We start from the raw sequence: 27985 nt of genomic DNA, 5'->3' as shown, positions 1-27985 counted from the left end.
GTGCGGGTAGTCTGTTCCATTCCTTTATTGCTGTATAATAAAAGGTGTTTGACACCTGGCCACTGACTGTGGGTACTACAAAGTTGTGCTCTCTCCCCCTAGTACTATGATTGCTTTGGTTCCCAACCTTGACAAAATTGACAGCAAGATATTCTGGACACTGTTTGTGAGCAATTTTACAAACATGATTTAGCTTCAGTTGTTTTACTCTGTCTTCAACATTCAGCATATCCAACTGCTGTAATTCATCCTGGCCTACATGTTCTCTTGGTCCCAGCCCCAGGATGAATCTTACAATTTTGTTCTGGGTGATTTGCAGTCTATCTTTCAGTTTTTTGTCAAGGCAGAGTACCATGAAGAGTAAGCGTAATCCATATGGCATTGTATAAGGGCTAGACATAGGGTCCTGCAAGCCTCAGTAGGTAGACACTGTGCTTGTCTATACAGGAACTTCAGTCTGGCATTCGCTTTCTTTACTACACTGTTCCCTATCAATTCTCCTGACATGCATGGGTCAAAGGGGATTCCCAGATATTTTACTGATGAAACCAAAGTAATGGGCTCCCCATTACACTGAACATTAAAATTATTTACCCTTGTCAGTTTATGTTTCGTGCCAAAGAGAATGGCTTCAGTTTTCCCTAGGTGTAATGATAGTTTGTTGTCTACTAACCATTTGCTGCAGGACTCCAGTTCCAGTGTTAAAACATTAGCAATATCTTGTGGGTCTTTACCTGACACTAACAGAGCACTTGACACTGATAGGCATATCATTGACATAACATAAGAATAATAAGGGACCCAGAATACTACCTTGGGGAACTCCACATGTTATTGGCAGGGGTTCTGATTCCCTTTTGTTGATTTTGACTATTTGTCTCCTGTTGCTAAGTAGGACTAAACCAGTCTACAGAACCTATACCGATAGCTTGAAGTTTCTTACATAATATTGTGGTTGACAGTATAGAAGGCCTTTTGCAGGTCTAAGGTTACCATACCTATGAGGTTCCCCTTTGACATTTCAGTTCTCAGGTAATCCATCAGATTAATAAGGGAGGTGTCAGTTGAGTAGGATCTTCTAAAGCCCGATTGATAGCTATGGAGAATGCTGTTGTCATTAAGGTACTTAACTACTTGAGAATACACCACCCTCTCCAGAATTTTAGATATTATACTGAGTATACTAACAGGCCTATAGTTGCTTACATCAGACCTATTATTTTTCTTGAAGATAGGAGTAACTCTGGCCTCCTTGAACCCCTCCGGTACAGTATTAGTGGTGACTGATAGATTTATTATGTGAGCAATAGGGATTGACAGTTCAGAAGCACCATCTTTTAGGAACTTAGACGGGATGTTATCAGGGCCTGTGCTCTTAGTTGGGTTTAACCTGCTTAGTTCTTTTTGAATGAAGTCATGAGATACACTTACTAGTTGACAACTGCTTGGGGTTACCCCTTTATTGGTATATGTGAGGGAAAAGTTCAATAGATAGGTGTAGAGGGAATATATATAGTATCAGTAGTTTCACTGCCGGCTTCTAGTTAAGGTAGGGTAAGTCAATCTCCCGTTTTTCCCGCCTTTTCTCCCCCTCCCTGAAATTGATAGTTTGTCTGCCGGCTACTAGTTAAGGTAGGGTAAGTCACGCTCCCGTTTTTCCCGCCTTTTCTTCCCCTCCCTGAAATTGATAGTTTGTCTGCCGGCTACTTGTTAAGGTAGGGTCAGTCTAGCTCCCGCTATCCCGTCCCCTCCCTCTTCTCCCCCCCCCCCGAAAGGTGACGTGTGGGGCTCTGGTTAAACAGTAAATCACTAGACTCACAGCTCCCAACTCTACTGTAAGTACATGCCTGCCTTGTATTCTAGTGGATTTATTGGTTGAAAGCTTCACTTTTGACCAATAATAAACTTAGTCCTTTCAGTCTTGCTCTAGGTTGACTGTTGTAATAATCACCACGTCTTTTGAATATTGTACACTACCATGAAGAGTGATTATTTAAGCAGTGGGTAACCTGTCTATCTTTCCAGCTTGGATGTCAGAGAGGGTCACCTGGCAATCAACGAGTAGAACAGGAGAAGGACTAACGTCCAGAGACTTCTCCAGGTTGTATTGAAGTACCTGTGCACCTGTATGAAATTGCAGGACTCAACTCCACAGCATTGCAGCGGTAAAGAACCTGCTTTCCTGTCTTCGGGATAGAATACTCACTGGTATACTGTGAAGAACTAGCCAGTGGATGGTCACCAACACCTGCGACCCCCCCCCTTTATCATCAGCAACGGCTACGGTTTCAACAACAGTGTCACCAACACCAGACACAATTGTAGATATTAGTGTTGAGTTCAAATGTTATTTTATTCATTTCATTTTTCATTTTTCTTTCAAATAGGATATACCTTTCATGTTTTGTTGTTTTATGTTTGATTTAATAAATAGTGTTTATCTTTGTGAATTATTATTTCTTTTTCTATTCATTAATTTTCCTGAGGAGGAGCCAGCCTGAGTAATACTGTCTGAAGTTGTTACAGGGCTGAGTAAGCCTTCACAGTATAGTATGTTTGAAACTTATCAGAGTCTGTGTTAAAGGTATTTGATGCAGCTGGTAGTTTACTTACTAGTGTTGATGCAACAGATGTGTAGTAGGAATTAAAGCAATTTGCCACCTTAGATGTTTCGTGGCATACCTCATTATCGATAGTGAGTACTATGTTAGACCTATTTACTGGCTTATGGCTATACCCCATCTGTTTTAGTTGTTGCCAGAGCTTTCTGGGGTTATGCTTATACTCTTCAATTTTTGAGCAATAGTGCTTTGCCTTTGCTCCTTTTATAAGTCTCTGTACTCTGTTCCTCACCCTTTGGAATTCATTTAGTGCTGCAATATCCTGTCTGTTTGCTTTAAATCTTTTTAGCAGCTGGTCTCTGAATTTCATATTATCTAATATCTCAGTATTCATCCAGGGTTCAGTTCTTCGTTTAATCCTAACCTCTTTAACTGGTGCAATATTATCAAGGATGGTAGTGAACATTGTTTTGAATTTTTCCCAGGCATCGTTTACGTCCGTGCAACTTGTTATCTCTGTCCAGTCACAATTGTGTAGCCTATTTACCAGTGTTTCTTTACTGTAATTTCTAGTTGACCTCATTTTTATTGTCCTGTGTAGGCCTATCCTATCCCTAGTGATTTTCCTGGTGCAGTAAATGATGAAATGATCACTAAGACCTGTGGTAATGACGCCTGACTGACTAATGTTCTCAGAGTGGTTACAAAGTATGTGGTCAATTAGGGTGGCTGAGAACTGTGTGATCCGGGTTGGTGTATTAATTAGTTGAGTGTAGCTATTTAATCCTAGAATTTGCTTATACCTTTTGCATAGCCCGTTATTTTGCTGCTGAAAACAGATATTGAAGTCGCCCAGTATTATTGTCTCGCAATTGTTTTCAACTCCGGACAAGACTCTGGAAAAGTCTTCTAAGAACTGGTCCTGGGTAGGAGGGCGGTAACTAGTTCCTACTAAGATGGGTTTGGTCTTGGGAAGCAGCACTTCAAACCATAGAATCTCCAGTTTATTGTTATTTAAATCAGGTCTTGGGCTGTAAGCTAAGTCATTTCTAATGTAAGCACATACTCCACCACCCTTTCTGTTCCTATCTAAGCGTTTTATATTGTAACCATCTATTTTGACCTCGTCGTCAGTCACCGTATCATCCAACCAGGATTCAGAGCTGGTTATAACTGCCGCCCTAATTTTGTTAGCTAGAATCCTAATCTCTGCCAATTTAGGAAGAAGTGATCTTGCATTGACATGAATAAAGTGAAGGCCTGTTTTCATAAAACAATCATAATCATCAATATACGGCAATGGGCCATTTGTATTAAAATTAGGTAAATCAATGTCATCACTGCTAAAGGGTAACTGTGCCAAAGTGCATTTGTTACACACAAAATGAATTCTGGCACCATTGCTATAATTGTACATACATCCATCATGCACCCACCCCTTACACATTTTACATAAGGTGCCTTTTCTGTTTTTCATGCGTACTTTAGTACAGTGTATGCACCTGTTTGGTAGTGTTTGAGATAATAATGGCTGTATTGTCTCACATTGACCTATGTATGCATTACATATGGAGTTAAGGTTATCATCCCTAGCTACTAGACCGTCATTATCACCGTCATTTATCTGTCTGTTTTGCCTCTGCACAATAGTTTGAGGTCCTGGATTAATTTGGATATCACCACTTAAGAGCGCTACAATAAGAGCTGTGTGCCACTGTTTTTGTTTGGGTATGCGGTGTTGCCATACCTTGCGGCGATAGTGAGATTTACTTTTCTGGTAGGATGGCAACTGTTGGGCTTTTACTGTCCAGGGCGCTGTTACTCCATTCACCTTTTCCAGCCCCCATGACTGATTTCTTTCTTCATGGCAGCTTGTACCCCTCTAATGCCTGCCATTTTCACTCTTTGCTCTTTTACTCATATACAATAATATTTATTTCTCTTTTCCAGTCCCTAGTACACTTAGTATCTGCTTTAGCAATCACCAGTAAAATTTCCTCTTCAAAACCCTCTTCACTGCTCACTTTTCCCTTAACTTCACAAACCCCTTACAGTTAACCCTTATTACACACTCCCCTTCCCACCTCACTTCACAGTCTGGCTTCACCAATTAACTTCTAACTCCTTTCCATTCTGGTAGACCAGAAAGGTTTAGTCAATGGTTTTATCCTTCCAAATCCCCCTCAATTCCATTTATCGGGGGTTGTGTCGTGTTTTTGTCTCCTGACCTGTTCTGCTGACTCGGCTATTTTTAAAACACTGAGGGGAGTAACACCACCTACAACCTGACTTTCCTTGAGCTTATAGAAATATTTGGCTTTTTCTGCTATGATTCTCTCACTGTACACTAGTCAGCTGAATATAGGTCAGCTACTAAAACATTAACCTTGACTATTTAACTATTCACTTCTTTCCCATGACTGGCACTGAGGGATAACCGTCCTATAACCTTGGAGTTTTGTACTGTTGATTTGACAATGTCTCCTGTGTTTCCCTCTCGTTAGCACTGGTACAGGTGATATGATGGTGGTACAGATATGATGCTACTGTCAACAGATGAACGTCAGTAAAGATGAGAATTTCACTTCACTAGTTGTACGTCTGGCAGTAGCTGCTGTTTGGATGCCGGTCAGCCATGTTTAAAGGCTCAATTCTTTCCCTTGTTTGGCACTGAAGAAAAAAGTCCTACAGACCTGTCATTTCCTTGGAGATTTAGTTGATCAGGTTTTCTGCCATGTTGTCTTCCCGTTGAACACTGGTGCAGTTGATATGGAGGTCAGTTATTTCATTGTAGTGGAAAACGTCTCATGTCTGGTTCAAGTCTGGCAGCAGGTCTGGTACTTGAATGCCGGTCCCTCTTTTGTCATATTTAGTCCATTTTGTTGTCGTCACCGTCAGTTTTTATGTCACTATAGGCTACTTGCATGTTGTTGCAGCAGTACTTGCAAATTTGGCCATCACTGGAGTTTGGATAGGCCCAGGGGACGGCAAGATATAGGAGCAGCCTTGTTGCTGCTTGCTGCGGCTGTGGCAGCTGCTACCTCTAGACACTTGGTAAGATTCATTGTGACAGTGTCTGGTTCGTTTCTCAACATTCTAATACCGAGTGTTAATCTCAATAATCCTATCACTGATACTAGAAATACCAAGCTCCTTCCTCATGTTAAGAACTTTTGTAGATCTGGGACAGCCAAGAATAATCCTGAGAGCTTCATTTTGCATTAACTCCAAGGGCCGGAGAGAACTTTCTCTAGCTAATGTCAACATGAGAGCAGCATAATCAATTAAGGACCTAACATAGGCTATGTACATCATTCTCACGATTCTCACATTAGCACCATAGTTGGGGTTGTAGCCAGCAACAGCTTTGAGAGCATTTAGCCTAGCTTTGCATTTCTTGTTTAGTTATGGTATAGTGGATTTGTTAAAGGGTACATCTACACCAAGATATCTGTAAGTTTTAACGTAGCTAATGATTTCACCCTGCAAATAGGTGGGTGGTGGATTTCGTTTGCTTGTTAATATCTTTGTTTTAGAGGAAGTTATTATGAGACCTAGTCGATTGCAAATTGCTTGAACTTCATTAAGAATGGTATTCATCTTCTTATGCCCTGATGTATGGATCATGATATCATCAGCATAGCTTATAGCTATATGTTTAGGTGAGGCAGGTAGAGCATTTAGGAGCCTATCCGATGTTATCCTGACGCCAAATGACTTCGAACAGGTGATAAATGACATGCCCATGCACTCTGCCCCAGGGCCAGACTCATGGAACTCTGTGTTCATCAAGAACTGCAAGAAGCCCCTATCACGAGCCTTTTCCATCCTATGGAGAGGGAGCATGGACACGGGGGTCGTCCCACAGTTACTAAAAACAACAGACATAGCCCCACTCCACAAAGGGGGCAGTAAAGCAACAGCAAAGAACTACAGACCAATAGCACTAACATCCCATATCATAAAAATCTTTGAAAGGGTCCTAAGAAGCAAGATCACCACCCATCTAGAAACCCATCAGTTACACAACCCAGGGCAACATGGGTTTAGAACAGGTCGCTCCTGTCTGTCTCAACTATTGGATCACTACGACAAGGTCCTAAATGCACTAGAAGACAAAAAGAATGCAGATGTAATATATACAGACTTTGCAAAAGCCTTCGACAAGTGTGACCATGGCGTAATAGCGCACAAAATGCGTGCTAAAGGAATAACAGGAAAAGTCGGTCGATGGATCTATAATTTCCTCACTAACAGAACACAGAGAGTAGTCGTCAACAGAGTAAAGTCCGAGGCAGCTACGGTGAAAAGCTCTGTTCCACAAGGCACAGTACTCGCTCCCATCTTGTTCCTCATCCTCATATCCGACATAGACAAGGATGTCAGCCACAGCACCGTGTCTTCCTTTGCAGATGACACCCAAATCTGCATGACAGTGTCTTCCATTGCAGACACTGCAAAGCTCCAGGCGGACATCAACCAAATCTTTCAGTGGGCTGTAGAAAACAATATGAAGTTCAACGATGAGAAATTTCAATTACTCAGATATGGTAAACATGAGGAAATTAAATCTTCATCAGAGTACAAAACAAATTCTGGCCACAAAATAGAGCGAAACACCAACGTCAAAGACCTGGGAGTGATCATGTCGGAGGATCTCACCTTCAAGGACCATAACATTGTATCAATCGCATCTGCTAGAAAAATGACAGGATGGATAATGAGAACCTTCAAAACTAGGGAGGCCAAGCCCATGATGACACTCTTCAGGTCACTTGTTCTATCTAGGCTGGAATATTGCTGCACACTAACAGCACCTTTCAAGGCAGGTGAAATTGCCGACCTAGAAAATGTACAGAGAACTTTCACGGCGCGCATAACGGAGATAAAACACCTCAATTATTGGGAGCGCTTGAGGTTCCTAAACCTGTATTCCCTGGAATGCAGGAGGGAGAGATACATGATTATATACACCTGGAAAATCCTAGAGGGACTAGTACCGAACTTGCACACGAAAATCACTCACTACGAAAGCAAAAGACTTGGCAGACGATGCACCATCCCCCCAATGAAAATCAGGGGTGTCACTAGCACGTTAAGAGACCATACAATAAGTGTCAGGGGCCTGAGACTGTTCAACTGCCTCCCAGCACACATAAGGGGGATTACCAACAGACCCCTGGCAGTCTTCAAGCTGGCACTGGACAAGCACCTAAAGTCAGTTCCGGATCAGCCGGGCTGAGGCTCGTACGTTGGTTTGCGTGCAGCCAGCAGCAACAGCCTGGTTGATCAGGCTCTGATCCACCAGGAGACCTGGTCACAGACCGGGCCGCGGGGGCATTGACCCCCGGAACTCTCTCCAGGTAAACTCCAGGAGCATTAATCAGAATATTAAATAGCATGGGACTAAGAACTCCTCCCTGCAGTGTACCTAAAGACATTTCTTTAGAATCACTTCTGAAGCCTTGGTAAAGGACAGAGGATACTCTATTTGACAGGTATCCTATTATCCAGCAGAGTAAGCTACCACCAATATTCATTTTGGCTAGTTCATGTAGTATAACAGTTCTGTTCGCAATATCAAATGCAGATTTTAGATCAAGAGAAGTGGTAAAACTAGTAGAGGTGTGTGCAGTGTGAAAGGTGGAAATACAGTTCTGCACACTTTTACCTTTCATGAACCCATAGAGGTAGGGGGAAAGTTGGTGTCTTATTCTGTAGTATAGTCTGTTAAGTATCATTCTTTCAAAAGATTTACAAAGACAACTAATTAAGGAGATCGGCCTAAATGTATCAGGCTGTTGGGGCTTAGGGATAGGCACAATGAGACTATTGGTCCAGGAAGTAGGAAGAATGCCCTCAATGTAACTGAGATTATACAGTGCCAACAAAGGGTTATCAGGCATGTGCCTTAGAGTTCTGAGAATATCATAGGTTATGCCATCCTCTCCAGGAGCAGTTGATCGACCTTTAGTTAATGCATTATCTAATTCATACTCGGTAAAGAGGGAATCACTCTCATCAATATTTTGGCTCATAAAATTAATCAGTTTCAACATTTCTTCAGAAGTACTCTCTAAATTTTTTCTAATATGAGATGGAAGGTTTTCATGCCTGGATGTTTTGGACGAGTCATTTATGAGGTCATTTGCTTTTTCAAGAGGAAAGGGATGAGCAACATTGCCAGTCTTTTTCCTGGTTATTTTATTTACACCTTTCCAAGCCAAACTTAAAGGGGTGGACCTATTTAAACCACTAACAAACTGTTCCCATTCCTGTTGCCTAAGTTCTTGCTTTCTATTCCTTGCATTTGTTAGTGCAGCTTGGAACGTTCTGAGCAGGTCTGGGGTTCTACATTCACGGTATGCTTTACCAATCCTCCTAGCTGCATATGTTAGATTGCGTAGCTGTGGATCATTATAGTATATACATTGGTTTTTACTGTTATTTATAGTGGAGGGTCTTTGTTTCCTATTCCTGCCCACTTGATCTGTGAGAACACTCTCAATAGTGGCAATTAAATCATCATTAAATTTTTGTGTACCAATGGGCTCGTAATTCTTATACCATTGATCCAAGTGGTTAATAAAGTTGTCTCTGTGTTCTGGTTTGAGAATAAGTTTCCTCCTTCTGTATTTAGCTCCTTGATTGCTGGAGATGTGATCAAGATTGACAGTTGTTAGTCTTGGGAAGTGATCAGATAGAAGATCATCAACTATGACAGTCATGCATCGTATATGATGTATTAAATCCAAGACACAGATCTAGTATGCCACCATATATGTGAGTAGGCTCAGTAGTACCCACAATTCGAACATTATCATGCTCATTTAGCAATTTCACTAGTTTAGTTCCATTGGTGTTTGTTATAGACCCACCAATATTCTTATGTCTGGCATTAAAATCTCCAAGAATGAGGGTAGGTTCACTATTGATGCGATCTGGTAAAGCATCAGGTAGAAGCTGGTTCGCTGGGGCATAGAGATTAAAAATGTTTATGGAAAAATTGCCTGCATATACTTTGACACCATGATACTGCATGTTAACTCGACTCTGCAAGGAAAGGAGTGAATGTGGCAGGTTCTTTCTGACATACACCACACAACAGTTGGTTGACCTTAGGTTATAAACTGCATATCCAGGCAAGTTTGGTGGAGGTGCTCCATCTTTCAATCTACATTCCTGCAAACAGATGACATCAATATTCTTGGTTGCACTAATATGATGTAAGTCAGGCAACTGCTTCCTGATGGAAGCAATGTTCCATGAAAAGATTTGTAATGTATCCATTGTAGTGAGTTATTACAATCTCTTGCTCATAAGATGGTAAAAATATTATGCTTTGACTACAGTGTGCAGGCACTTAAGAGCAAATAGCATAGTTTGTACGTCTTTATCTTCAGGACCTTTTTTTTTTAAGCATTTTTTGGCATCTTGACAGCCAGTTAAAAGGCAAGTTTTGAAGGCAAGAGTCATGGGCTTCTTTCTAACAAATTGCTGGAAACTGAATGGGGATTGCTGCACTTTTGACATCATCACCATGCTCAAGAGCATCATCCTGATTACATATATTTATTAAACTTGTCAGGATCTGTTCAAGATGCTCAATTTTTTTCTGGAAATTTGTTATAATATGAGGAAGGCCAGGCGAATCCAATGCCTCTCCGGAGGATGGCACTTCTGAGTTAGTGCTTTCTTTAACACCTATCACCTTAACGGGTACCATGGTTACATTAGTGTTCTCTGATTGTGCCTGTGGACAGGACCGGATTACCGCATAGGCAAACTAGGCATTTGCCTAGGGCCCCGCGCATTTGGGGGCCCCGCGGTCCTAGGGGTTCAGGGGCTCATCCAAGACTGCGCACATGGTGCAAGTGCAAAGGGGTCCCTACATAAAAAGTTCAAGTGTTTGGAGAGTAAAAGTGATTTTTAAAAACTAATCAAAACAAAAATAAATAATGAAATAAAATAAAATAAAAATAAATGAACATAACCATAGATGGCAACACTCAACACGCCTTTGTTTACATCAGAACAGCTGTGTTTTCCCGCTAATGGGTGAGTATGGGAGATTCCTCTCCAATTTTCTGTAGTAATTACACGTTATCTAGACTTGTACTGTGACAAATTAACTGAAGTGTTGTTGATAGACATTGATGTGTATAGATAAATGTTTGTTTTCGCCTCTAAATGTTAAGGGAGGTACCTGATAGGGTTACTTGATCAGTAAAGACGCATGGACCAGTAAAGACGCATTTTTGGTAAAAATACTATAAAGAAAAACCTAAAAATGCAAACTGACTTCCGTTTGCAGGTTTTAACCCTTTGACTGTTTCAGGCCCCTCTCTGAAACTGTCATTCTATGTCGCCAAATATTCGAAAAAAAAAAATTATTTTTTCTTATGAAAATGTTAGGAATATTTTTACTAGTGTTTTAAGCCTAAAAAATTTTTTTTGCCATCAGTACTTACCGAGATATAGAGCCGCAAAGTTTGCAGAAATTGATGTGCGTACGGCAACAGCGGTGACTGCCGCCCACCCGGTATTCTTTTATTTACTCTAATTCAAAGGTTTCTTGCATTTTTCAATATTTTTCTTTTCCAGGTAACTTATGTGGCCTGTGAGACCAATGTAAGGTGCATTGTTCAAATATACACTCATTGTTTACAACACAATAACAGAACAAACTTTATCACTATTAGTTTGTGTATACACTTTGTTTACACAAACAAACAATACAAAACAATGTTTATTACTATTGTTCCATAATATATATACATATGTACAGTCACTAACCACGTTCCTAGAACTGCTGCAGCTTGTGGAACTCTTTGAAACATGGGTATATGCAGAGGGGCACTTCACACTCCTCACACACAAAACGAGTGTCTCTGCGTGTTTGTGGGCGTTTTGTGGTATGCATACATACATAACACCTCTTCTGAGCATTTTTCTTGGCAGTAGTAAGAGGCAGTTGTATGGGGTAGTGATCACCAGGCCTCATACGAGATGACGTCTGTGGGCGCTGGTCTATTGCAGGAGTTGCTCCTTGGTACTTTGCAATTATTTGTCTGATTACTGACAGGCAAAATTCACCATATTTTGGTGTTTTGTTGGTCTTCAACTTGTATATGTTATAAGCATTTAGCATAGAGATATCAACAAGATGGAAAAAAAGTTTGATATACCACTTATAACTCTTGCGTACACAGTCTGCAAACCCAATCTGCATGTCACATTTGTCCACTAAGCGCATATTGAGGTTGGAGTCCATGACAGCTGCAGGCTTTAGAATGGGTTCATTGGTCTCTCTGTTGTCCCTGCCACTGGGTACCATTTCGTTTGTGTGAACTGATGTCAACAATGTGACATCACGTTTGTCATGCCACCGAAATGCCATGATGTCATTGGCAGCAAAGGCTTGCACCTCACCTCTGCGAGTGCCAGCGTCGAACCTTGGCATATGTTTGCGATTACCACGCACTGTGCCACGCACGTCTGTCAAGTTCACTCGCAAGAAATCACTGAGTAAGGGGCTTGTGTACCAGTTATCAGTAAATAACATATGCCCCTTACCAAGATATGGTTCCATCATTGTTTGAACCACATCACCAGAGATACCCAATAACTTCATGGTATCTCTCAAAGTATTACTGCCAGTGTACACAATAATATCTAAAACAAGACCACTTCTGCAATCACACAGTACAAATAGCTTTATACCAAAGCGTTTCCTCTTGCTTGGTATATATTGCTTGAATGAGAGTCTTCCTTTGAATAAAATCAAGGACTCATCAATAACAAGCTTCCTGAAGGGATAAAAATACATGCAGCACTTTTGTTTCAGGTACATAAACACATTTCTTATCTTATATAACCTGTCGCTTCTGTCAGGCCTGGTTTTGTCTGAAAAGTGTAACATACGTAACAGCATCAGGAAACGATTGACACCTATAATGTCACTAAAACCTGGAGTTGAAATCAGGCGATCTGTTGTCCAGTATGTGGTGACAGTGTGCTTATACACATGTGGCATAAGCATTATTGTGGCAAAAAACAGGTACATCTCTGCCACAGTTGTCTCCTTCCACTTGTGTAGCCGTGATTTTGGTGAGAGAATTGTATTTGCCATGGTGTAATCACAGTATGTATTTGTTTCCCTGACAATGATGTCCATCAGGGGTTCATCGAAAAATAACTCAAAGCAGTCCAGTTCACTGGCATTGTTCCCAAGTGGACAAGATGGCTTTATTCCACTATGTGTTTCATCAAAGTCATGGGGACTGGGAACAAACTCGTCACCGTCCTGCCAATCCCAGATGCGGTCTGCTGGTGGGGTCTGGATATTGTACCGTGGTTGTGGCTGTGCAGGTTGTGGTGGTGCAGGTTGTGGCAGTGTGGGTAGGGTGAGGCTGGTTGTTCTGCTGAGTCAGCCGCGTGGGTAGTAGCGTGGCCTGGTGATGGTGCCACATGGGCCGTGCCACCCTCACTATCACCACCACTGCCTCCTCCCTCACTGTCACCATTCATACCCATCGTTACAATATCGTCATCTTCACTATCAGGTCGTGGTGTAGGGCCATGGGATGTGCTCCCAGAGTTTCTCCTTCCCCTTGGAACAACATATGAAACACTACCAGACCGCATACTACGTCGTACATACTGGCGCTTCACTGGGGAATATTCACTCTCACTGTCACTAGAACTGCTTTCAATGACCTTGAAATCACTATCACTATCACTGCTATCATCAGGGTGTTGTACACGACCAAATAGTTTCCTCTTTCGTCCTGGTACAGGCGAACGTGAACGTGAACAAGCCGGCACAGCACCAGAGGTCGAAGGTTGTGGGTCATCTGGGTTTTCGTCACTATTTACGTTATCCTGGGCACTTTTTTCGGTAACACTCACTTGAAAACCCTTGAATTCACTGTCACTGACATTTTCATCGCTGTTAGAGCTATCACTTGGGAACAAAAGACCTCCAATCCGCCGAGGAGTGAGGAACTTCTTACCGAGAGGCATGGTGAAAATGGACTGACAACATGGCGTTCCCACAATGCACTGCTGAGTCCCAGATTTTTTTCACAGGGTGCACACCGACCACTGAGACCCATTCTCTCCCGTGTAGGCCTACCAGGCCTTTGGCACTCGATTTGAAGCCGCTAGAATTTGTGCGTATAAATACGTAAGAAACATTGGCTCGTAAGACGTATTTATACGTCGGAAACAGTCAAAGGGTTAAAAGCACTTTGTCCTGTCTTTAAGTCTTTATCATTTCAATAACAGATCTCAACTGATTGATGTTCTACATCACTTCCGTCGCAAATGCTTAGTTTTCAAGTTGTGACGGAAGTGATGTAGAACATCAATTAATTTACTACATATTTCCCCAGAAACACATAAGCCACATCAGAAAATCGTTGGTTGGGTAAAACTGAAAATTGTCCCTGCATTCTTTAATTCTCATGTCCTTATCTATGGTGGTAGGCCATATATCATGCAAAACATAATGATTAGTTTAGTTATGAAAATGGTAATATAAATACCATTGTGCATTGTTCTTGGACTCAGTATGATTTCTGTTTAAGTGAATTGGAGATCAAGGAGGATGAATTAGTAAAATATTCATAGCCCAAATCACTAACCTAATCTATGGTAAAAGTTCTGTATATGACTCCTTTCTGGTAATGTTTTGAATTTTTAGATGCGCAGCCAGAGGAAAGGGGGCTACAAGGGCCATATCCCCCCAGTTGACAGGAAAAAAAAATTTAATAATTAAAAAATTAATAATAATTGATAATGAAAAATTTGTATTTGCATGATTACAGACAGTGATACATCCTCATTATGGCATCTCGTGAACGTGATGTTGGACGTTCTTATGCGAGTGGGTCACAGAAAAGAAAGAAGAAAATTCAAGAAGAAAAACAGAAAAAGAAAGATGTAGGAAGCTGCAGAAAGATCACAGACATGCTCACGAAAACAGTTTCTGATGTTACCAGTAGAGTTGAATCCGCAGATACGTCAGATCATAAAGGAAGCCCTCCCTCCATTATTTCTCAGCCAGCATCTACTTCTTTTGTGTCTCCTCTCAATGTCTCAACGGACATTTCATCCACAGGATTTGTCTTAAAAGATCCTGCCTCATGGCCAAATATAATCCCAGATTCTCTACGTAATGCTTTCATTGCAGAAAGCTTCAGTCAAACTCTGAACATTGACTTTAGGAAATCAGCAAGGATTTATGATGATAGAAGTCGTCGTTGTTTAAAGTCATCTATGTTTTATAGGAAGCTTGCAAATTCAGAAACTGTGAAAAGATCATGGATGGTATACTCTGAAAGCTCAGGAAAAGTGTACTGTTCAGCATGCAAGCTATTTTCTACCAAAGAAAATACCTTCACACAGGGGTTCAATGACTGGAAAAATTCCAAGCGTTTCGAGGAACATGAAAACAGCACCACTCACAGGAGCTGCATTTTAGCCAGTGTATTTCGTGCACAGAAAAAAGGCTTATTGGATTCTCATTTGGAAAATCAAACTGAAAAAGAGCGCACTTATTGGAGAAAAGTTCTAGAAAGAGTTGTTGCTGTTGTAAAATTCTTAGCTCTAAGAGGACTTGCTTTCCATGGAGAAAATGAGGTTTTTGGTTTGGAAAACAATGGCAATTTCCTAGGGATCATAGAACTGTTAGCACAATTCGATCCATTCTTAGCAAATCATGTGTCACGCCTTGGGAATGCAGGAAGAGGCACTGTATCTTACATGTCATCTACTATATGCAATGAATTTATTGAACTGATGACTAAGAAGGTCCTCAATAACATCACAGCAGCTGTGAAAACTGCAAAATACTTTGCAATAAGTGTAGATTCAACACCAGATATTTCACATACAGATCAATTGACATTCATTGTTCGCTTTGCCGACTCCAGTGGTAAGCCTGTAGAGTGCTTTATAAAATTCATTCCTCTTTCAGGCCATGATGGAGAAACAATGATGAATGTAGTACTGGATACTCTGCTTGAACATGATCTCTCTATTATGGATTGCCGTGGCCAGAGCTACGACAATGCAAGTAACATGTCGGGTAAATATAATGGATTGCAAGCCCGTATCAAGCAAATCAACCCACTTGCTGAATATGTGTCCTGCTCAGCACATTCTCTTAATCTTGTTGGGTCATGTGCTGTGGAGTGTTGTGTCTTCGCAGTTTCATTTTTTGGACTTTTACAAGCACTCTTTAATTTTTTCTCTGCTTCAATGCATCCGTGGAGTATACTCAAGTCAACCATTCATGGAGATGTCATCAAATCAATATCAACAACAAGGTGGTCAGCGCAGCATGATGCAACACATGCTTTGAAAGACAGCTTTGCTGAAATACGTTCTGCTTTGATCCAAATAGCAGAGGATGAAGACCAGACAGCAACTACAAGAAGCGAGGCAGCCAGCTTAGCATCAAAATTGGAAGATTTTGAATTGGCCTTACTCTGTGTGCTTTGGGACTGTATACTGGAACGGTTAAATGCCGCGAACAAGACACTTCAGAAAATTGAAATTGAAATGGCTACTTGTGCTAACCTCTATGCAGGCTTAGTGGAATTTGTAAGCTCACTTCGCAATGATGAAGCTTTTGAAATGTTTGAAGAGAAAGCTAAACTGCTGGTGAAAGACTACAGTTACCTGGCTGATCATCAGCGGTCAAGGAAGAGGAAACGCAATTTTGAAGAGCCAGACAATGAAATTGTGTTGCTACCAAGGCAGAAATGTAAGACAGCTACATACTTCGTCATTCTGGATTCACTGATTACAGAATTGGTGAAAAGAAAAGAAATCTACCAGAATCTCAATGACAAGTTTGGATTTCTGTTCAAAATTACTACTATGCCAGATGCAGAATTGAGAGAAGCTGCATTAAAGTTGCAACAACACCTTTCAGTAGATGTTCAGCACACATTTGTTGAAGAAATAGTTCATTTTTCTGGGTATATGAATCAGATTAAAGCTCCACCTGAAAAATGTTCGCCCTCAGCTGCTTTGAAACATTTAAGAAATGCAGGTATCTCAGAAACCTTCCCTAATGTTGACATAGTGTATCGCCTTTACCTAACACTTCCAGCTACTAACTGTGAAGGAGAACGTTCATTTTCTGTTTTGAAAAGAGCGAAAAGCCAGCTCCGTTCAACAATGAGCCAAGACAAATTGTGTAACCTAGCCTTGTTGACCATTGAGTCTGATCTAACAAGAAATATTGATTTTCAGAATATAATTGATGATTTTGCCAATATGAAATCCAGAAAAAAATTTATTTAAGAAGTGCCTGTGAATATAAACAATTCTTTACTTTCTTGAGTTTATATGATTTGATAGTCTTATGCATGATGCAATGATAACAATAATGGTCAGTGATTTATAAAGGGAATAATAGTGCTGTAATGGTTATGCTGAATATAATAGGTACATGATGTCACTACTTTAATAGCCTAATCTAGTAATACTATGCTGTCTTGAGTTTATTCTCTTTAAAATGCATGATTTAACAAGATAGTTATAATGGCTGTTGGTAAATGGTTTTGGTTGTCTTGACGTACTTTCCCTATTAAATTTAATCTAAATAGCCAGAATGTATTTAATTAGACCTTAAACAGGCTCACACCGACCCCCCCCACCCCCAAGCAGGAAGGGGTCGCTTCGCTTACCCATAACTCAAAGGGGCCCCGCCAATCTGAATAGCCTAGGGCCCGGAGACTTCTTATTCCGGCCCTGCCTGTGGCAAGTCTGTTTCATCATTCATTGCAGGTAGGTCCTGTGCATCTGACTCATCTCCAATTTCCAGGGGGGTTACCTGTGTGGTGTCCGTCTGACTGTTGTAGTTGTGTGTATTGGGAAAAATGACAAACTCATCCTCATATTCAGGTGTAGCCATAGGTATCAGTAGTGGCAGACCAGTAGTTCCACATGTGCTAGCAGGGATGGCTAGCTCCTCCACAGCTGGTGTGTGTGATGGCATTCTGGTATCACCAGAATCCTTTGCAGTGAGGTGGGGTTCTTGCACACTTTGCAGAGGTTCAGTCTCAGATCTGGCTGTGGTAGACTGGATGGCCTCATCCTCAGTTACCATTAAAGGACTGTTATCAGGTTTACATCGAAGGTTGTTTGCGTTCTGACTGCAGTCTTTGTGGGAAACTGTAACCCCAACTTCTTTACAGTTAATACACTTAAATTTTTGGCTGTCAAGGCCTACTGTGCATTCTCTAGTGGAATGTTTCCCAGCACACTTACCACACCAAGAATGTAGTATTCCACAGTCTACTGCAACATGGCCATAGTGCTGGCATTTGTAACACCTACGTTTAGGGGGTAGGTACACTTCGATGTTTAGGAAACGTAAACCATGCACCCAGATATTTTGGGGGAGGGGCACAGGACCTACCCAACTGGCAATAATTTGGGATTTTCCTTTAAGTCTTTTAGGCTTGATGATATGCTCACTGAGAGTCAGATGGGATGGGTCCATGTAGAGAGGGTATCCAAAGGTTATGATACTGACCCATTTTTTAAAGTGGTGAGTGTCTAATGGAGGTCGGAGCAGCTTAATATCCCCATAAGGTGTACTAAGTAGATCACTGATCAGTTCTGCATTCTGTTCCGCAAACACAAAGTTGTGTGTGTTTTTCCTAAATTGGATCCTTGAGTTAGGATGCTTCTGTACAGCTTCCATTAGCCATGCACACTTAGCAGGCAGCAGGGTGTTGTCAGGGAAGTTCAGCTTAACACATTCTTCCTTTGAAGAAAGACTTCTTGCAGCCTCTGTGCACCAAGGACGTTTAGTTTCACATTGTGTACGAGTCAAGTGAGTCTGACTACATCGGCGCTCTAGCCCTTTCTCACTTTTTCTCTTTTGTTTACTTTTAAAGGTCTGGAAGCTATCATCATTTCCATCACCTGCTGAAATAGGTTCCTCTATGACAGTTGCCATGTTTGCCAGTGATGATATCTCGTGTAAGACTCACAACACAAGAATTCCTCGCTTATCTTCCCCTTATAGCTTATGCAAGAGTAAATATTTACTATAAAGTCAGAAGTCTAAAATAGATCATAAGACACAAGTGTTCAAGTTCAATGAACACTTCCAATTATACTTAACCCAGATTACTACTACCTAATACGATACACACCTTACTAAAAATACATTCAGAGACTTCTTGTATGTGTGTTAATAATATGGTACATACAATGATATAATGGATGGTACAGGCAAGGTCTTACACCTTATCACAAATTACAAAGATGAATAGAGAGAGAGAGAGAGAGAGCGAGAGCGAGAGCGAGAGAGAGAGAGACAGAGAGAGACAGAGAGAGAGAGACAGAGAGAGACAGAGAGAGAGAGAGAGAGAGAGAGAGAGAGAGAGAGAGAGAGAGAGAGACAGAGAGAGAGAGACAGAGACAGAGAGAGAGAGACAGAGAGAGAGAGACAGAGAGAGACAGAGAGAGAGACACAGAGAGAGAGACAGAGAGAGAGAGACAGAGAGAGAGAGAGACAGAGAGAGAGAGACAGAGAGAGAGAGAGACAGAGAGAGACAAAGTAGGTAATATTGAGCATAAAATTAGAATTCTGACATATATCACATTAAACAAGAGGTTCAAATTCAATGATAACTTCCACTTGAGTCAGTTCAGGCTACTGCCACCTAATGTACCTCACTGAAATAATAATATAGTGGACATCACAATGAATGCTGAAGACAACCTCTTACCCCAACCATACATTGTAAACAATATTACTAAAAAAAAAAAAAAAAGGTAACTAGGTAATGTTACAATGACAATGAGATAAATCACTCTGGTCGAGTTCCTTGGTCCATCCTGAGTAACTCACCCGTTACTATATATGTTATGTATGTATGCAAGTGTAAGTGTGCAGCTGTAGATAGATGAACCAGTACCTAAACAATCTTACACATGCATTACTATGTATGACAAGTGTTACCAAGTGTACACTTTATCACTTAGAATACACTTGTGTTGATGTAAATATAGGCGAGAGTGGTACACCGCTGGTCGTAATAAATGCTCTCAACTTCTCAAGGTCACACACTAGGCCCAGCTTCTGGAGAGTTACCAGTGTTTTAGCTTAATATGTTTATTATGTGTCAGTACGAGTCTGCAGCCATTAACTTGGTGTATCAGAAGTTAAACACTACAATCCGGTTGATCAAATAGTCTAAAACAATTTACACAATGTATAACTAGAAGTATAACAATTGCAAATTGTTACTATTACAATTTTAACTAGGCGCTAAACCCACTAGATTAGATGGCAAGGAACATAGATGTTAACAGGCTGACTCTTGCTTAACACAGTTTAAAGGTAACCGAATTACTCAAGAGAGAAAGTATTCATGAAGCTGAACATTATGCAGGAGTAAGCTTGTTCACAGCAAAAATACAAAGAATAAGTTACACACTCACATCACAGATGAACACCGCAATTTGAAATATTACTGGGAATTTAGCAGTAAAGTTTCAGTCTGAACGAGAAAATGTATTAGAAAACACAACAATGACACTAGGACAAGCAACTTAATTATGTAACCGTATTTAAAAGTTCAGTTACACTGAGCAGAGCATGTATTACACTGATTTATCAAATGTAAGGAGTCACTACACTGAAGTACACTCTGAGCCTTTTAAAGTCTTAATACAGGCTTACAAATGACAATTAACTGTTGGGGAAAGCAGCACTTAAAAGGAGTGCCTCCGGCAAATTTCCGCGCGCGCTCACCGAAATATCGGAAAAATATGGATAGTGAGTTATATATACTGAAAAATAGCTCAACTCTTTGGCAACACAATGGTACCAGAATGAATGTTCTACGACGTTTCTACAAGAAATTACAGTCATTTATATGAGGTAAGGTGACGGTGATATTGGTAGCGAGTCTGCTCACAGCCCATATATATTTTGGAAATTTTTCCTTGTTTTTTATCGCTTTTTCTTGCATTATACTTTCTAATATAATAACTGAGTACTTGGCATCATAAAACTGAAGGCGGAGCTTATCCCTAGATTGAGCAACAGTCATTAATCATATCATAATGCGCGGAAGGGTTGCCGCGCCAGGAGAAATCACTTCATTATTACGCTTATATCAGCTTATATATCAACTCTACAGCTTATTTATCTATCAGAATTGTTCTAATATGATATAATAAACACTCTAAATAACATACAAACATGTTATATACTCTAGACTGAAAAAAATAGACCATAATATGGCGAAAGATTATCGGGAATATTTCGATAAATATTGAGTTACTGCTCTCCATGTCGTCTCCGTGTCGTATTCTTTGGTCTCTGAGTAAGAGAAAACGGTGTTTTGAAGAGGATAACTGCACTAGAACATCAGTTTACTAAGAAATACACCCAAACAAACGCGATTTTCGCGAAAAAAAAACTTTTTTTTTTGAGACGGTGGGCCGGCCGGCGTTCTAGGCCTATATCTCGGAAGTAACTTATTCCTCTACAGTTGCTATTTCTGCATTTATTACTTAATTAAATGGAATAATATTCACAGAAATTGTAGAATAATGGTTTCTCTAATTTTGTTAAAGGTAATTTTGGAAATATTCAAATACTTTCGGAGTTATGTGGGAGTAAAGGGCAGATTTTTTGCAGTATTCCAGGAACTAAAAAAAAATTTTTTTTTTTTTATATAAAGATACGTTATTTAGAGAAAAGGCGTTGCCTAAAATTAGTTTAAGCATTGCTCTCTCGGCACCAAGTGTCCAAACAACCTTACGATGTCCCATATAGGAATGATTTTTGAGACAAGGACATTTTTCAGAAAATCAGTCTTTTTCAGTCTTTTCTCAGTTGTCGTTTGAGGTATATTTTTGATAAATATTTTCAAGAATGAGTGAAAACACTTTGTCTTGTGCACCAAAACTGGAGGAAATCGGACGGTAAACAAAAAAGCTACATTTTTTTGCCGGAGGCACTCCTTAACACTTCTAGCACACGTATGATAGACGAATGTTCACTGTGCACAAGCAAATCACCACACACTATGTTTATAGGTGAACCTCTGGCATGTCCCACTTAAAAAGTCAGTACTGCAATGCTCGTTAAATTGTCCTTAACTAAGCCACTACAGGAAACACTGGCATGCCAGCAGCACTGTAGAACGTATACGTAGACATGCTCGGGGAACAAGACAGCTGTAACTGCAGGCTACCTTAGCTTGTTCTGGTTAGCTTTGAGTGCTGCTTTCAAGCCTGCTTGAATGTGCTTGCTAAGCCCATGTCAACCACTTGGATATTTGCTTGTAGCAGGCAGGTAGGCACACAGGAGAAACATTCGTAAGATGAGTGGAGTGCGGCACAGAGGACTGACACGGGCACTCAAGTACTTATGTGGTCTGGCAAAAACCGCCTCTAGACCAATAAGTAAATAGAGGCGAATGGCTGAGTTCCAAATTGAGGAAGGAGGGGAGGCAGGCGAGGCGAGGCGGAGTGAAGGTAGGCCTCCTACAGCCACTTCAAATCAACATGTTTGTGTTTCACTAGGTATATCACTAGTCACAGTTCACACATAAGAGTTCGCTAGACACAGGCAATATGGGTGTAGTGGCCTGTGGGTCGCAGTGCCATTTTCAAGGTTATTCACTGGGCCCAGAGTCGTCTCGAGAGTTACCAACACTGTACTACTCGTTAATTACTACACACCCACAGAACTTAACACATCTAGCACACATGTCTTGGAATGACAGACAAATTTTCACTCTGTGGACAAACAAATCAGCACAAACTTACTATGTTTATAGATGAACCTCTGGCATGTTACAGTTAAAAATCCATCTCCGAAAGGAGTTACCAGGTACTGCAATGCTCGTTAAATTGTTCTTAACTACTATTGTTGTGTTCCAACTATGCAGCATTCCTCCCAGAAACACTCAGTGCATAGAAGAATAAAAGGTCATCTTCCTCAGTTAGAGATATAACACATTTGGTACAAGCGGCAAAGTCAGGTCTGGATCACCAACCCACGTAGGATGGGAGATTCGTCCGTATTTCTCTGGTAGGCAGAGGTGACTAGCTGTGCGGAACTCAGATATTCGAGTACCAGCAAAGCAGCAAAATATGCCTCTACACTGCACGTTGATAGAGGCGAACGGCTGAGTTTAAAGGCGGAGAGTTGGGGGATACAGGTGAATAGCAGGGGTAACTGAGCACGCGCATTCGCCTCTCTTCACATAGTCAATATGGGCGAAAGTCTCAGGCAGGTGATACAGTGCCTCGCTCAAGGTCACTGACTGATGCAGACTTCTCAAGAGTTACCAAACACTGCAATACTCGTACAAATAGTTACTCACTCTAAACTTGCAGAACTTCTAGCACACGTGTCTTGGAATGAAAGATGAATTTTCAGTGTGTGTGCACACCTGGGTTACCAACTCACGTAGGCCTGCACACTCGTCGTTATTCCTCAGGTTGGTAAAGGGATGAGCTGTGCACATTTTCAGGGGCACGAGTAGCAGTGGACTAGCAAAATTCGCCTCTGCACTGTATGTTGATAGAGGCGAAAGGCTGAGGTAAAATGAAAGGCAGAGGGGAAGCAGAGGCCTGTGAGGGCCTTTTCAAAAAAGGAAAACTATTTCCAGTGTTTCACTAGGTATATCCCTAGTCACAACTCACACATAAGAGTTCTCACAACACTGAAGCTGTCTTCCAACAGTATGAGTTTTAATGATGACTTATCAGTCAGGAGAAATGGGTAGGCCTGCAAATTAGTAGGTCCAGATCTCTAGCACACGTCTTCTCCCCTCAACCACTCAGCCGAGACTGACTCTCAAGCTCATCCACTAACCTTTGCAATTTTTCTTTAGAATCTCCCATAAGCACAGTATCATCAGCAAAAAGCAACTGTGTCAAATCCTATTTTGTATTTGATTCCCCATAATTTAATCCCACCCCTCTCCTGAACACCCTAGCATTTACTTCTTTTACAACCCCATCTATAAATATATTAAACAACCATGGTGACATTACACATCCCTGTCTAAGACCTACATTTACTGGGAAGTAGTCTCCCTCTCTTCTACACACCCTAACCTGACCCTCACTATCCTCATAAAAACTCTTTACAGCATTTAGTAACCTACCACCCATTCCATATACTTGCAACATCTGCCACATTGCTCCCCTATCCACTCTATTATATGCCTTTTCTAAATCCATAAATGCAATAAAAACTTCCTTACTTTTATCTAAATACTGTTCACATATATGCTTCAATGTAAACACTTGATCTACACATCCCCTACCCACTCTGAAACCTCCTTGCTCATCCACAATCCTACATTCTGTCTAACCTCTAAATCTTTCAATTATAACCCTACCGTACACTTTTCCTGGTATACTCAGTAAACTTATTCCTCTATAATTTTTACAATCTCTTTTGTCCCCCTTCCCTTTATATAAAGGGACTATACATGCTCTCCGCCAATCCCTAGGTACCTTCCCCTCTTTCATACATGTATTAAACAAAAATACCAACCACTCCAACACTATATCCCCCTCCCCCCTGCTTTTAACATTTCTGTCATGATCCTATCAGTTCCAGCTGCTTTACCCCCTTTCATTCTACCTAATGCCTCATGCACCTTCCCCACACTCATATCCTGTTCTTCACTCCTAAAAGATGGTATACCTCCCTGGCCAGTGCATGACATTACCGCTTCCCTTTCTTCTTCGACATTTAAAAGTTCCTCAAATTATTCTCGCCATCTACCCAAAACCTCAATCTTCCCATCTACTAACTCCCCTACTCTGTTTTCAACTGACAAATCCATTCGTTCTCTAGGCTTTCTTAACTTGTTTAACTCACTTCAAAATTTTTTCTTATTTTCATTAAAATTTCTTGACAGTACCTCTCCCACTCTATCATCTGCTCTCCTTTTGCACTCTCTCACCACTCTATTCACCTTTCTTTTACTCTCTATATACTCTACTCTTCTTAAAACACCTCTGCTTTGTAAAAACCTCTCATAAGCTAACTTTTTCTCTTTGATCACGCCCTTTACTTCATCATTCCACCAATCACTCCTCTTTCCTCCTGCACCCACCCTCCTATAACCACAAACTTCTGCCCCACATTCTAATACTGCATTTTTAAAACTATTCCAACCCTCTTCAACCTCCCCCCCACTACTCATACTTGCACCAGCCCACCTTTCTGCCAATAGTTGCTTATATCTCACCCGAAATTCCTCCTCCCATAGTTTATACACTTTCACCTCCCTCTTGCTTGTTATTGCCATTTTCCTCATTTCCCATCTACCTTTTACTCTAACTGTAACTGTAACTAAATAATGATCTGATATATCAGTTGCCCCTCTATAAACGTGTACATCCTGGAGCCTATCCATCAACCTTTTATCCACCAATACATAATCTAACAAACTACTTTCATTACGTGCTATATCATACCTTGTATATTTATTTATCCTCTTCTTCATAAAATATGTATTACTTATTACCAAACTTCTTTCTACACATAGCTCAATTAAAGGCTCCACATTTTCATTTACCCCTGACACCCCAATTTTACGTACTACTCCCTCCACAACATTTTTGCCCACTTTAGCACTGAAATCCCCAACCACCATTACTCTCACACTTGGTTCAAAACTCCCCACGCATTCACTCAACATTCCCCAAAATCTCTCTCCCCCCCTGTACACTTCTCTCTTCTCCAGGTGCATATATGCTTACTATAACCCACTTTTCGCATCCAACCTTTATTTTACTCCACATAATCCTTGAATTAATACATTTATACTCCCTCTTTTCCTGCCATAACTTATCCTTCAACATTATTGCTACTCCTTCTTTAGCTCTAACTATATTTGAAACCCCTGGCCTAATCCCATTTATTCCTCTCCACTGAAACTCTCCCACCCCTTTCAGCTTTGTTTCATTTAAAGCCAGGACATCCAGCTTCTTCTCATTCATAACATCCACAATCATCTCTTTCTTGTCATTTGCACAACATCCACGCACATTCAGACTTCTCACTTTGACAATTTTCTTCTTATTCTTTTTAGTAATTATTACAGGAAAAGGGGTTACTAGCCCATTGTTCACAGCATTTTAGTTGACTTTTACAACACGCATAGTTTACGGAGGAAAGATTCTTATTCCACTTCCCCATGGATATAAAAGGAAAAGTAATAAGACCAAGAACTATTAGGATAAAATCAAAGAAAACTCAGATGAGTGTGTATAAATAAACATGTACATGTATGTGTAGTGTGACCTATGTGTAAGTAGAAGTAGCAAGACGTACCTGTAATTTTGCATATTTATGAGACAGACAAAAGACACCAGCAATCCTACCATCATGTAAAACAATTACAGGTTTTCGTTTCACACTCACTTGGCAGGATGGTAGTACCTCCCTGGGTGGTTGCTGTCTATGTATTGTCTGTATATGTAGTAGGCACAATAATATGAGTGTATGTCTTGTATATTAAGCAAGTTCAGGCTTTTGAAAAGTGGTGGGGTGTGTTGTCTAGCACGATAAGTAGAGTAAACATTCAATTAACTATGAGAAAGAGGCAGGGTGACAGTGAGGTTTGCATAATCAAAAGTATTATCCAATGAATCTGAATTTTATGTCAATTTTCGTTATAGCTAGTTCATCAGAGCATGTAAGCGTGATCACATTCATGCTCTCAAATTCAGAAGCTTCATAATTTGCAAAATATAACAAATCATTCAGTTTTACTGAACAGAATTTTTTAATGGTGCACATTTATTTTTGGCTTGGTTCATAACCCTTAAATTGAAAACTAACCAAAGATTTCATTCAGATCTCTTCTTTAACCCTTTGAGGGTTTTGGTCGTACTAGTACGTCTTACGCGTAGGGGTTTTTGTCGTACTAGTACGCATAAATTCTAGCGGCCTCAAATCTCGCAGGAAAAAGCTGATAAGCCTAGATGTGAGAGAATGGGTCTGTGTGGTGGGTGTGCGCAGTAGGAAAAAAATCTGGGACCCAGTGGTGCATTGTGGGAATGCCATCATAGTACACAATTTCCACCGTGCCCTGCGGTAAGAAGTTCCTCACTCCTCGGCGAATTGGGACACTTTTGTTCCCCAGTGACAGTTCTAATACAGATGGAAGTGACAGTGAAGATGAGTTTCAAGGTTCTGGTGAGGTTTTGACCGAAACTAATGACCATAATATGGGTAATAGTGAGGAAAACCCAGACAACCCACAGCCTTCCACCTCTGGTGCTGGGCCATCGTTCAATTGTACCAGAATCAAAGAGGAAACTCCTATTTTCCAAAATCCCAGACTCAGATGTGAGCATTGGTGATGATAATGATAGTGATTATGAACTACAAGCTCTTCAAACTTGTTCCAAGAATGGAGGAGGAGGAGGAGGCAGAGGAGGAGGAGGTAGAGGAGGAGGAGGCAAGAGGAGGAGGAGACAAGAGGAGGAGGAGGCAAGAGGAGGAGGAGGCAGAGGAGGAGGAGGAGGAGGAGGAGGAGGAGGAGGAGGAGGAGGAGGAGGAGGAGGAAGAACAAGAGGAGGAGGAGGAGGAGGAAGAAGAGGAGGAGAAGGAGGAGGAGGAGGAAGAGGAGGAGGAGGAGGAGGAAGAAGAAGAATACGTAATGATAACAATAATACATAATAATAATACATAATAATAATAATACATAATAATAATAATACATAAAAATAATAATACATAATAATAATAATAGGTAATAATAATAATATGTAATAATAAATGTTCACCCATGACAGTAACAAGATAAGGGGAGATAACATCTGATAAGTGCTGACGTTTGATGAGGGTAAATGAGGGTAGAGCTGATGCCAAAAGATGAGATGAACATCGCCCTCCCTTTGTTTTTGCTGGTATACTAACATTTCTGTCTGTCTATTTGCCTGTCTGTCAAGCTCCCTGTCTATCCGTCTAGCTCTCTGTCTCAGAGAGCCACAAGACTGCGTCATCACTTTTACTCACATCTTCAAGCAGAGTATAGCACTTTGTCTGGGTTTCTTGGGTTATCCTAGGAAATTTATACTATGTATACTTGTATTTATGTGTACCTGTGAGACAGAGATAGACAGATAGAATGAGGGAGAAAGATAATTAGATAGAATGGAGGAGGGGAAGCAGCATCCGACCCCATTGTTTTGACAGGCCGGAGGGGGAAAGAGTAATGAGCCAATATGTCACTTTGACAGCTGCCGACTCCTTGTAATTTACACTATGGACGAGGAGAAGGAGGAAGAGTAAGGGGAAGAGGAAGAAGAGGAGGAGGAGGAAGAGGAGGAGGAGGAAGAGGAAGAGTAGGAGGAAGAGGAATAAGAGGAAGAGGAGGAGGAAGAGGAATAGT

At 40.8% G+C, this 27985-nt stretch overlaps 1 protein-coding gene across 2 annotated transcripts in view; it reads right to left on the bottom strand.

Moving 5' to 3' along the window:
* Positions 1–27985, bottom strand: part of LOC128692048 (glycerol-3-phosphate dehydrogenase, mitochondrial) — a 202679-nt gene that overhangs the window by 112030 nt on the left and 62664 nt on the right. The window contains exon 2 of one of the 2 annotated variants that reach the window (XM_070085285.1): positions 7–7057. The exons of the other annotated variant lie outside the window; for it this stretch is intronic. Within the exon in view, the coding sequence (XP_069941386.1) occupies positions 2521–4038 (1518 nt within the window). The 5' untranslated portion in view covers positions 4039–7057 and the 3' untranslated portion in view covers positions 7–2520. Of the gene's footprint in view, positions 1–6; positions 7058–27985 lie in introns of those variants that run through there. 2 annotated transcript variants of the gene reach the window in all.

Source organism: Cherax quadricarinatus, chromosome 15, assembly GCF_038502225.1.
Source record: "Cherax quadricarinatus isolate ZL_2023a chromosome 15, ASM3850222v1, whole genome shotgun sequence".
NCBI lineage: Eukaryota > Metazoa > Arthropoda > Malacostraca > Decapoda > Parastacidae > Cherax > Cherax quadricarinatus.
Note: the sequence above shows the minus strand (reverse complement) of the source record. Positions and strands in the feature narration are given on the sequence as shown.